Raw genomic sequence first — 12,802 nt, forward strand, 5'->3', positions numbered from 1 at the left:
TAGGGCCTGTCCTGCTGCCCTCTCACCAAGTGGGTGGCCCTCCTCTGAACCCTCTCCAGCTGGCCACATCCCTTTTGAAATGCGGCGCCCAGTACTGGATGAAGAACTCCAACTGCAGCCTGACCAAAGTCGCATAGAGGGGGGAGTATCACCTCTCTGGACTGGCTTTAGATGCACCTTTGGATGCATGACAAAGTATGGCTGGCCTTGCTGGCTGCGGTCTGGCATTTGCAGCTCATGTTCATCTTGGAGTCAATAATGACTCCAAGATCTCTTTCCGCCTCTGTGCTTTCAAGAAGGGAACTCCCCAGCCTGTATGTATGCTGTGGATTCCTTCTCCCAAGGTGCAGCGCCCTGCATTTGTCTACGTTGAACCCCATCCTATTCTCATCTGCCAACTTTTGTAGTCTGTCTAAATCTATTTGAAGCTTCTCTCTCCCTTCAAGTGTGTCCACCTCGCCCCACATCTTAGTGTCATCAGCAAACTTGGACAGCGTGCTTTCCACCCCCTTGTCCAAGTCGCTGATGAAGATGTTAAACAGTGCGGGCCCAAGGACCGAGCCCTGGGGCACCCCACTGCTCACATCTCGCCAGGCCGAGTACAACCCGTCCATCACTACTCTCTGGGTGCGCCCCATCAGCCAATTTTTTACCCATCCAACTGTGCAGGCATCAATGCCACAGTCACTTAATTTGTTGATGAGGATGGGGTGAGAGACAGTGTCAAAGGCCTTCTTAAAGTCTAGAAAGACTATGTCCACAGCGACACCATCATCCAAGGATTTAGTTACTTGGTCGTAAAAGGCAATCAGGTTGGTCTGGCAGGACCTGCCTTTGATGAACCCATGCTGATTGCTCCTGAGCATGATCTCCCCTGCAGGCCCCCCACAGATATGCTCCTGGATGATCCTCTCCAAGAGCTTCCCAAGCACCGAGGTGAGGCTTACAGGCCTATAATTACTTGGGTCCTCCTTCCTCCCCTTCTTAAAAATAGGGACCACATTAGCCAGTTTCCAATCCCCCAGCACCTGGCCAGATGACCACGAATGCTCATACAGCCGGGCCAAAGGCTCTGCAATGACCCCTGCCAGCTCCCTCAACACCCTTGGGTGGAGGGCATCTGGACCTGCAGATTTAAAAATGTCTGGCTTTTCCAGAAGATCCCTAACTACATCTGCACTGACTGAAGGCTTGATAGAGCTATCCCCAAGATTGTCCCTACCTCTGGGACATTAATCACAGCAGAGTTGGGTTGAGGGGATGATATAGAAGCTGTGGAAAATAAAGTCAGTCCTGAGACAGGGAGAGAAAGCAGAACCAGCTGGTGACCTGGTGATTTGCCATTCCACAGCTGCTCTCGAAGCCAAAGTTCAGTGGTGTGGAGAAGATCAAGACCATCGGTAGCACCTACATGGCAGCTACAGGGTTAAATGCCACCTATGGCCAAGACAACCAGCAGGTACCTCCTTTTCTCAGACCTCCAGCCTGTGATTTCCCCCGGTTTGCCAGGCAATGGCTCCTTGGCAAATCCCCCAAGTCCTACCTGCCCCCATCTAGGGGCTCTTGCTTCTCAGAAGCTTCTTGTTTTCATTGCCGGGACATGTGCTCCAGTGATATGCAGTTTCTATTTGCATTGGCTCACATTCCTGGTTGTGATTCGTGCTTTCTGTCTCTATGTGTTGCGGGTCGGGTTTTACACTTCAGGATGCTGAAAGGAGCTACAGTCATCTTGGAATCATGGTGGAGTTTGCAGTAGCTCTTATAGCCAAGTTGGACATCATCAACAAACACTCCTTCAACAACTTCAAGCTTCGTGTGGGTGAGTCCACTCTGGCTGGGCTGATCAAAAAGGTTCATTCTTCAGTCTCTACCCAATGTCCATAGCCAATGTCCAATTATGGTCCCATAGTCAGTATTCATCACATTTGAGGTGTGGCAGTTCTCAGGGTTCATCATTGGCCCTATGTGGTGTCTGGGTGTTTCTATAGCTAACAATGGCCCTTTGAGTGGTTAGCTGTACCTATAAGCCAGCACTAGTCTTGCCTGCTGCTTTATAGCCAGCAGTCATCTCATCTAGTGCTTGCCAGTGCCCAGTGTCTAACAATGACCATCCCAAGAGCCCATGGCTAGTGGCCATCAGTAATGGTAATGAATGAAGACTACTGTGAATGGTAATGAATGAAGACTACTCACTTAAGCTCCATCCCAAAGGACTCATAAATGCACTGACAAATTCTTCACCAAGTTAGATGTCTGTGTGCAACTGCTCCCTATTAAGCCTGGTTATGGCTGGCTCTGCCAATCATTAATGACTCTTGGCCACTAATGGCCAGTTCTACCCTGTCCTCTTCACTAAGCATAGTTGTTGCCAGATCTTAGTCAACAAATGAGATCTGTTAACAAGAGGTATTTTGGGTCCATGCCATAAGCACATGCCAACTGACTGTTGGCTTAAACCTGAGCTACTGGATGTGCAAGAGGGTATCTTTTGGTGCTGGTGTTCTGGAGGATGCTGTTTTGGGGTTGCAAGGGACACAAATGGGGATTTTGGGAGGATGTATTTGGGACTGTGGCTTTCCAATGCAAGGGATTTTTGATCCGGGAGATATATCACTTACATTTCAGGAGTGTGGTAACATTTTAATAGATTCCACTGTAACTATGGGGCTGTTGGGGCTTTGGGGTGTAATTGGGATTCTGGGGTTGCAGGGCTGAGATTTTGGATTCGGTGCTGAGATTTTTGGGGAATTTAACATTGAGATAGTTGTGGGTGCTTGTATTTTAGGCTTTGGTGGGGGGAATCTCTGCACAGTACTCCACAGCCAGGCCAGATAATTTTGAAGTTTCCACCCTGCATGTCTGTTTTACTCTCCCAATCTCAATTCCCACCCCCATCTTTCCCCTGGCTTGCACCATTCAGGGATGAATCATGGCCCAGTGGTGGCAGGGGTCATTGGAGCCCAGAAACCTCAATACGACATTTGGGGCAACACAGTGAATGTAGCAAGCCGCATGGAGAGTACCGGGGTGCTGGGCAAGATTCAGGTAGGAGGAATCATAACTTTGTAGTATGGGGCACTTCAGCAAGGGAACTTGTTGCCCCGGGGGTCCCTGGCTGGGGGCACTGTTGTGGGTAAGCCCACAGCTCCAGCAATCCCCCAGTCTTGGCTCTCTCAGCCACAGGAAGGACACCCCAAACCTCACTACAGGGTTAATTATTTCATCTCTCTCTCTCTCCTTCTTGTAGGTCACAGAGGAGACCTCCAGAGCCTTGGAGACTCTCGGTTATACCTGCTACCTCCGTGGGGTCATTAAGGTGAAGGGTAAAGGTCAGCTGTGTACCTACTTTGTCTGTACTGACCTCTCTCGGTCCAGCCCACAGGCCCCCATGCTGAGCTGAGCTGAGCTGAGGCCCTTCTTCCCCTGGACACATGGACACAGTAGAGATCCCTGAATCACACTGCAGAATTTTCTTCTTGTCATCAGGGTGTTCACAGCACAGGAGACTGACCGTTCTGCATTTGTTTCACTTGTATCATGAACTGAGGCCTGAGCTCAGCCTATTTCTATGGGACAAACAAGGGGCTGGGGAGGATGGGAAGATGGATATCTACTTTCTGGAGGGGACTCACTGGAGACTTGGAGTAACATGATAGCCCTGGGAACTGGGAGAGCAAACAACATTTTTTGGAGGAGCAGTGATGGAGGCCAAGAGCAGGATGGACACTCTACAAGAGCTGGGAGAGTCCGCGAAGGGGGAAATCCCCGCCCCATCCTTTCCTCGAAGTCAGACTCCTCCTCCTCCACCCCGGAAGAGCCACCACCCCTATACATTGAGCAGTTCATCATTTAAAGTCCTTCACGGTAGCAGGAAATGGTGGTTTCCCTGGTTGACTTCCGGTGAGACTAGCGGTGTGCACCACTCATTCGCTGTCACAGCAACCCTGGGACAGATGGCTGTGGCCCAGTGCATATGTAATGGCCAAAGATGCTTATTGGAGGCTGCTGATGTGTGTAGGCAGGAAGGCACCTCTGTGTGAAATAACTGCATTTGCAAAGGTGTGATGATATTGTGGTAGTTTGGGTGTTCTTTATGCATGGAGCTGTGCAAAGGTGGTGTGGGTACTCGCGTACTTGAAAGGGTCTCATGGCATCCTGGTTGAGGATCACTAGTGTACACACATGGAAATATTCATGTGCAAATGAATGTGCATACACACATGCACGCATGCCATTTAAGAAATCGGGCCATTTGAATTATGCAAATAGCACTGCTTGCCCACTTCTGTTGCTGTGTCCCCATACCTGGCTCCTACACTGAAGTAGTGTGGGGTTGTCCTTGCTTCAGCAAGAGACTCCAGGGAGGAAGAGGGGCAGTCCAGGACTCTTTCTGAGTCCTGTCCAGGGCTGGTGCCCCTCTCACACCCCTCTGGTTCTGCCATTGTGATTAACCTGTGGTTTCAGTGCCTGTGTTACTGGTACCCAGAGAGTGAGGGAAAGGAAGCCTCCTGATCTGGAGGCAGAGTAAACAGGAGCTGGACTTGAGGGGCAGCTGATTAGAACAAAGGGGCAGTTTTGGGATGGGCTTCATGACTGGGACTGGGGCCTGGCGGGGAGAAGGTGGGAAGGGGATAGAGAGGAAACCTGGAACTCGGAGTTGAGAGGGAGATGGTGCTGATTGGGCAAGAAGGTGGGAAACTCATAGGGGAGTCTGGGACAGGGTGGGCAGGGAGACCAAGGCTTGGAACTGGGGGAAGCTTGGAAGTTCATACATTGTAGAGCAGGAAAGGTCACCTGGTTTGGTCTCTGAGAAACCTGAGACTCTCTGGGCAAAGATGGGGACTCACAATGATAAGAAGGGAGTGTGGGGGATATGGAGTTAGTGATTACTAGGAGGAGACTGAAATAAGATACGGAACTGGTTGGGGAGATGGGCCTAGCTACGTTTGTGGGGTACTTGAAGGGACTAGGTCTGGAGAGAGAAAGAGAGTGGATTTGTTGAAAGAGATGGGATGAAAGGGGGTCTGTGGCTATAGGCATACACCTCCCTACTGAGTAGAGAACCAACACCAGATGCCTGAGCCTCCCTGTTCCTTCGCTGTCAGCAAATATCTGAGCAACCCACTGGCCATGTGTTCCTATCCTTCAGCTAGAACTGGTCCACACAAGGGATATGAATCACCCATTGCTATCAGCTAATCTGTTGTGTCCAACCATGACAGTCTGCCTGGTGGGTCTAAACAATCCCCACATTGCTGATAACCGTTTTGGATCTGAGCGTGATGCCATCTGAGGGAATGATGATGTTTCCACTTGCTTTTTTTTTTTTTAAGAGAAATGTACATGCACAGAAATGAAAATAATGTTATTGTGGTTGCAAAGCCATGCTCAGGAAAGCAGGAAAATCCCAGAATTAAGGTTGCTCATGTAAACTTATTTGTGGTCTTTTGTGCATTAATTTGGACCGAGTAATTATTTGTGTCACCACACTTTCTTTCTTGCAAGAGCCTGCCCCATTCCTTGGACAAGATGGACTTGCTTGCAGGAGGCTTCAAAGGGAGCAGTGCAGTGAAACTAGGTGTTGTCTATAGGACTCCTGCTCCATTTGGTTGCTGTGATTGGAAGGTGTGAAGTGAATGAGGCAGCAACTGCTGAATGTAACCCTGGAGGACTAAGATTCTGTCCCTGCTTCTGCTACTGACTCCCTTTGTGGTGCTGAGAATGTTATTTAAGCCAAAAGTTGTATGCTTCCTCTCAAGGCATGACTCGGGACCTGGGCCTGATGTAGAAAAGGGATGAGCACTTTCCACTGCCTCCTCAAATGACTGGCGTGACACAAAATAGAGCACCATACAGGGGCAGATCTGAGCAAATGCGAGGAGAGGCCGTATGGGGTGCCAGGGCAGCAGCACTGGCAGGGGGTGGGTCCCTGTTCCCTCCTCTTCCTCCACATTTCCCTCTATGGCTCAAGGACTCTAGCTCTATGGGGAGCAGTTGTGCAGAGTACTAGGCCAAATCCCAGTGATTTTGATCTTCATAAGACCACCTAGCTCTAAGACTCCCCCATCACCAGATCAGTCAGGGACACTGCCAGCCATGGGCAGGTCCCCACATCTTGAACCCAGACACAATCTGTAGGCAACCTCTTCTAGACAGGGGTCGAAGGGAATGGGAGGGGGAAGAGGTTCTTGTGCTGGAGGGGTGGGGGTGCTGAGAGGTTGGGGGTGAATCTTAACTGCTTCAGAGGCTCCAAAATGTCCCCAGCACCTGCTGCCATGGCATGTTCTGTCTTCTGGTGGGAAAGCTGCAACTTTCCCTGCAGCATGGGTTGAGTCTCCTGCACCCCTGTTTTTTGAATGTGTAGATCTACCCATGGCTCTGCACCCCATTCCATGGAAAGTGAAGGCCTGGAAGTTTCAGACTGGGCATCCAAAATGAATGTAACCTTTATCTCTCAGTGCATAGGAGTCCCACATCCAATGAGGATCACATAGCAACAAGCCACGTTTCCATGAGAAAATTAATAGTCATCTTCACAGGAGCCCTTGGCACTTTCATTTACCCACTTGTCACTTCAAGAGTGAGAACAGGTGAAAATGAAACCCATTCTGTTGACCTCCAAGGTCACCAAGTAATGAATAGAAATTCAGTGGGTTTAAAGTTACAGAACCTGGCATTTCAAGTAATAGCTCTGCCCTCTGCTAGGGTCTGCTTTAGCTTCCAAGACCAGGTGAATTTGGTGCAGTTCTAAAGGACTGAATGCACACCTTGTTACTCAAGGTACTCCTCATTAGACCCAGAGAACCCTTTAGAAAATGTCAGCTCTTAGTTTTCACTTATTTTTGGACTACAGAAAAATAGTAGAGCAATTTTTCTGTTGCAAAGAACTCAGAAAGACCACAACAGGTCAAGAATGTCTTTTAAGCTATGGATTCCTATTTAGTGTGTCTTGTGAATTTTCTGCAGGTATTTGCACATCTAACTGCTAATATCGTGCAGCACTCCATGGCACCCTTGAAAGGATCTCATGGCACCCTGACTGAGAATCACTCGTGTACACACATGCAAATATTCATGTGCAAATACACATGCACACATGCCATCCAAGAAATTTGCAAATAGCACTAGCTTTTGGCCAAATCCCAGTGATTTTGATCTTCATAAGACTTCCTGAGCCAATTTAAGCTTGTTTAATTCACGCAGGAACAGCTCTCAGCTGCTTGTGTCCATTATGTAACTTGCTTCCAGCCTCTGCTCACCTGTTCACACTTCAGGGACACTCCTTACCTTCTGGTTCAGAGAACCCTACCTGCAACACAAGCGTTGACATTAATTGGATCCGGTCAGCTTCAGGGCTGCTAACAGCAACTGAGATGAGCTGGAACAGGAGTCAGCAACCCACATCCTGTGGGCTGGATCTGACCTGTCAAGCAATTGCATCTGGTGTGGGGAGCTGGGATGTCAGTGGCAATTCTGCAGCACGGGAAAGTGGCACAGTGGCATTCCTCTGGGCCGCTGAACAGTTTTTTTGTGATGCTGCTTGTTGCTGCCCCAGCCCTCCCTGCTCTCTCTTTTTTATACTTATTGTAGCTATCCCTTCTTGCCACCAAATTCCTCACTGGTGGGACTTGGTGGCAACCAGAATTGGCAGTGAGGGGTAAGAGATGGCAGTGGCAGTGGCTGCAGTAAAGGGGGTGAGAGCAAGAGAGTAGCCCTTGGCTCTGATAGCTCGGTTGCAAACTTCCATGTTGAGAGCCCTATCCCCTACACTAACTGAGGTAGGACTTCAGTGGGAGAAGAATGCAGTGCGACCATGTAAGTTAAATCTTCAATAAAGATGCACCCACACAAGGGAAGGAAAGAGGTCCAGGGAGCTTTAATTCTGGCTTTTTAAGGACTGGGCTTTGCAACTTCACTAATTTTCTTTAACTTGTTTGTGTGTGTTTATACATGTCATTGTCTGCATTAGAGGAATAAATGGTGTTACGGATTTGTAAGTGAAATCTATCTCGAATACTGACAGGTCCCCTTCCTTTCTGCAGGAAGCAGCAAGGGGCACACACACAGACACACACACGAGTGGATACATGCATGCATGTGCACACACACACACACACACACAGAATAGGGTTGTATAACACACACACACTCACACGCACATGCACGTCATTTCCCAAAAGGGAATAGCAGAGGCCACTGAGTCCAGAGATGACAGAGGAAAGCAGTCAACCAGTTGGTGTGTCATTGATGAAGATTTCAGTCTCCACTGATAGTGATGGCCACAGGACACAGGACAAAAAGCAACCATTTATTTAAGCAGGGGAGGACTCACATTCTGGGGTGCTGCATCAGATCTGGTATGCCCAGAGAACAGAAATCATATCCCAACCCCACCCCCATGAGATAGATCATCCCATCTGGCCTATAGCTAAACAAGAACTCGGGCTCTCTACAGGAACAAGCCCTAAAGTACTTTATAACGCCCCACTCCCCACCCTGAGCCAGTCAGCTCATTGTCACAGTGTGTGCATGTTGGGAGAGATGGGGAGGCTGGACCAAAGTTGGTGATCTTGAAAGGGAAAAGAGGAAGGAAACGGATGTGGTAATGACCCCTAAGGGAGTCCCAGGACTTTGGAAGAGTCATTTAACCCTTCTATGCTTCCAGAGAAAGAAGAAATTAATACTGCCACAGTCTCTTGGCTGGGAGCTCACCAGAGCAGGGACTGGTTCTGGGTATGTGTCTGCACGGCACCCAACAAAACGGGGTCCCCAATCTCAAGTCTTGGGCATCACCTGGTTTAGGAGGGGGCCCCCAATCTTGGTCATTGTCTGTTCAGTGCCAGTCATAATGACTGGAGGTTAGATTATGGATTGTATAGGATGGTTTGAATATGGATGAGCCTGCCTCAGGCAGGGGTTTAGACTAGATGACCTATGGAGATCCCTTCCAACCCAACTTCTTTACCATTTCTATGACCAGCCTTGGCTGGGGGGATGGGATCTGTGCAGCATTAGAGACAACAAGGATTCCCATATTACCAGGAAAAAAAACAACTCATTCCCTTATCACTGATTTTTTAGAGGCTGGAGGGAGGGAGTGGGGGAAGAAGTGCAAGGATCAGGCTTGTTAGTGAGTCCAATGTTATTCACAGTTAGTAGCTCATTCTTATTGGTCACTGCTGGTGCCTCAGCAGAGATTTCTTTAGGTCTTATGATCCTTGGTTTTCTCCCCTCAGCAGTTGGTGGTGGGAAGGAAAAGAGGTGTACAGAACAAGGTAATGCGTTTGTCCTGTCCAGCCTTATCGCCAAATATAAAAAAAAATCATACTTTTCTGGCAAATTCTCCAGTTCTGTTAATTTACACCTCACCCCTGTTAAGGAGGCAGCCATCCATCTGGGTCTTCTAAGGGCTGGCTGAAGGTGGTAGGAGCTGTCAGCACCCATCCAACGTGGTCTCCACTGACAATCCTGTTGGGGCGATGTTCTCATCATTCTCATTCCTCACCACCTTCATCTCCACCTCCTCACGCTGCTGGGTGGACCGACCAGTACCTTGCCGTAAGCTGGGTATCTCAGAGCTTGTGCCATCAAACAGCTTGGCCATGAAGCCCACACCTGCTGCCTTGAGCAAGCTGCTACCCGTGAAGGTATAGAGGATGGGGTTGATGCTGCTGCTGAAGAAAGCCAGAGCAATCAGGGTAGGCTGTGCCTTCCCTCCAGCCTGCGTGACACTTTTTAAGCCACTCAGTTTTCCGACCACCTCAAGGATGTTCACAAAGTGATAGGGCAGCCAGAAGACAGCGAAGGCCACCACAATGACTGTGATGAGCCGGCTGGTGCGGCGCTTCCTCCGGAAACGCGTCTCCTTCAGCCGGTGCCCGATGACGATGTAACAGCAGATGATAATGAAAAAGGGCAGTATGCAGCCGGTCAGGATCTCAAAGAGTTTGTGGAAAACTAAATGTTGCTGATTATCATGAGATAGCTTGCAGATGAAGCGGCCAGAGTAATTTTCCAATCGGCGGTAGAAGATGACGGGGATGGCAAGGAGGAAAGACAACAGCCATATAACTAGGACCAAGGACCTGGCTACTACCTTGGTGCGGATGTTCTGGGAGAGGAAAGGCTTGGAAACAGCCAGGCAGCGGTCAAGACTCATGAGGACAATGAGGTAGACGCTGGCATACATGCACACCCCACAGATATAGTAGCACATCTGGCAGATGAAAAGACCAAACTCCCATTGCCCGATGCTCAGCAGCCGGAGGAAAAAGGGTGCAGTGAGCAGTGTGGCCCCATCAGCCACGGCCAAGTGCAGTATCAGGAGGCTGGTGACAGTGTGCTTCCGGACAAGGCAGGCTGCACTCCATATTACAAAGGCATTTCCTGGGAAGCCAAGGATAAATGCCAGGGACAGCACTACCAGCCCTATCGTTCTGCCAGACAGTGGGGATGTCTGTTCTGAAAGAGGCACTGAGGTAGAGAGGGTGTCATTCTCCATTGAGGTAGGCAAAGGGTCTGTGGGAAGGTGAAGGAGCAGGAATAATTGAGGGGTCCATAAATCAATAGGCCCCCATCCTCTCCCCCCCCCACACACCTTTTCCCTTCTCTCACACAGGCTCTAGCTGCCTATTCATCCTTCCCATCCATACGTATCCCTTTGTCCATATGTACCCACCCGCCATCCCAATACACACCCTATTCTTCTGCCATTCATCCCCAGAAGTATTACTTCACCCATCCCATCCACATCGCCCCCACTCCCCACCCACATTTGCTTCTATTCACTCATCCATTCATCTGTGCAGTCCAATGCACACATTCATGATCACATCTATCTATCTATCTATCCCTGCCCAAACCCATCTATTTTTTCTCTACATGGCTGTCTCACTTCCTCTTCCCCCAGCTCCAGCTAGCAACCTGGCTTCTTGTGATAACAGGACAGGATGTATGAGTGACCAGAGCAATTTCCCCAATGCAAGGTCCCAGCATGGTATCAACTCCTATACTCCTCACTTCAGAGTAAATGGCAGGAGGGGAGTACAGTAGGAGGCTCAGAGTGAGGGTGCCTCTTGGCTGCCATAGAGAGAAGTGAAAAGACAATCCAGGAGGTACTCAGGGATGGAGGTGGCTCTCACCCCTGGTACAGCAGCTTGGCTCTCACATGTCCAGCCAATCAATGCCATTAACCATCCCCACTGCCCAAAAGCAGAAAAGGAGGCAGATGGAAGTGGAGATAAATTTAGAAAAATCACATGTCTTCCCTTACACCTATCTACATACCTCTGCTAGTGCCCATCCCTTCCCCCACCCCGCCACTAACCCACTTACTGCACCCCCCCCTCCCTCCCTCCCTCGGGATTCCCCCAAAGCTCTGTGAGTGACTTACCCCTAGGCTCAACCCTCAGCTCCTGCCTTCCCTAGGGTCCCCCAGCCACCCTCACTTATAACCTGTGGTCTCCTGCTACCCCAGCAATCACCTCTCCCCTTAGCTCCCCAGTGCCCCTCACTCCCGAGCTGCTGCTCCCTGCTTCCCCAGCTCTGGGCTCCTCTCATATCTTGGAAAGAGCTGACCACTTACAGTTAGTTTTTCCTTAGTGGACTCTGTCCCTGGGGAGGGTTCCTCCAGGTGCCTCAGTCCTGGGCTTGCTGGTGTGTGTGTCACAGTCTGAGCATCTGAAGGAAGTGCTAGGAGCCTTATGCAAGCCACAGTGCATCCCAGCCTCCACCCTCCCCCAGTACTTTCACAATCAGACTTCTGTGCTTCAGAGGGAGGGGTCAGGTGTAAAGAAGGCGGCACCTGGTTTGGAACCCAAGAGTCTGGCTCAGGGGTATCAAGCCAAGCAGGGGCATTGGGGTAGCACTTACTGCAGAGCAGAAATGGCCCCTACTGAGTCCCCCCACCCCTTCCCCACAACTCAGTGTTCCTAGTATTGAATTAGGATATCTTGGTCAGTATGGACTGAAGGGACAAAGCCCCCTACTGTCCGTGCTTACTCCCTGGGACATGGGTACAGCACTGAGGCACTTGGGGGGGGGGGAGTACCTACTGAATTCCTGCCCTGGGACCTACAACAGAGAGACCCCTGGTATCATGCTGGGATCCTAGGATCATCAAAAACTGTAAGGAGATGGAGTCAGAACCCTTTCCCCCGCTTCCCACCTGGTGTAGTTTGGATGCAGGGTGAGGTAAATGGGAAGAGTATTGACTCAGCAGCTGAATCACCTCCCCCACTTCCTGTGGCTTGGAAATGGCCCAACTTTTACTCTGCCTGGCTTGGGTGATCTGCAAGGACACCGACCTTGCAAATATCTGTTGGCTCAACAATATATTGGAACCTGTGTTCCTGGCTTCCTGGCAGTGGCATAACTAAGGGTGCAGTGACTGGGAAACCTCCCCAAGTGCTGACTTGGGGAAAGGAGGCGAGAAGACAAAAAGCAGCTGTCTCTGGCAGCACAGTGGGAACTGGAAGTCATTATTGCCCTTCTGCCCCAGGCACCTGGCCACACTGCTATGTTGCTGACTTCGGGCCTCTCTTTCCCTATCCCACCAACTCTGACTCACTACCCACCCCCTTCTTGTCCCCCTAGCAGCCCTTTAGGCCCAGAGATGGACACCAAGATTCACTGGTATCCACTCCTACCTCTTCTTATCCAATAGATTCTACTTGTGTCCAAAAACTGCAGCCATTTGCCTTAAAATATCTACTCTAGCCCAAAAGACCCCCAGCCCTCCCAGCATGGACATAAAACTCCTTCTCTTCAATTCTCTTTTCCTTGACCAAATACAAATCACCCT

General features: G+C 49.9%; 2 protein-coding genes across 2 annotated transcripts in view; one reads left to right on the forward strand and one right to left on the reverse strand.

The window, feature by feature from the left end:
• Positions 1-7,983, forward strand: part of ADCY4 (adenylate cyclase 4) — a 35,572-nt gene extending 27,589 nt beyond the window's left edge. Inside the window, 4 exon segments of the mRNA XM_025194376.1 lie at positions 1,352-1,459; positions 1,705-1,819; positions 2,921-3,045; positions 3,248-7,983. Coding sequence (XP_025050161.1) covers positions 1,352-1,459; positions 1,705-1,819; positions 2,921-3,045; positions 3,248-3,400 — 501 coding nt within the window. The 3' untranslated portion in view covers positions 3,401-7,983.
• A 1,376-nt stretch (positions 7,984-9,359) lies between these two features.
• Positions 9,360-11,656, reverse strand: LTB4R (leukotriene B4 receptor). The gene is made up of 2 exons (XM_006037902.2): positions 11,585-11,656; positions 9,360-10,518 (listed from the first exon to the last, which is right to left on the reverse strand). The coding sequence occupies exon 2, from the start codon at positions 10,499-10,501 to the stop codon at positions 9,434-9,436; it is 1,068 nt and encodes a 355-aa protein (XP_006037964.1). The 5' UTR covers positions 10,502-10,518; positions 11,585-11,656; the 3' UTR covers positions 9,360-9,433.
• Between the last annotated feature and the right edge of the window lie 1,146 nt (positions 11,657-12,802).

Source organism: Alligator sinensis, unplaced genomic scaffold (assembly GCF_000455745.1).
Source record: "Alligator sinensis unplaced genomic scaffold, ASM45574v1 scaffold25_1, whole genome shotgun sequence".
Lineage (NCBI taxonomy): Eukaryota > Metazoa > Chordata > Crocodylia > Alligatoridae > Alligator > Alligator sinensis.

Bases quoted from the DNA above. Each gene is read 5' to 3' on its own strand.
- LTB4R (XM_006037902.2), bottom strand. From the start codon at position 10,501: ATGGAGAATGACACCCTCTCTACCTCAGTGCCTCTTTCAGAACAGACA.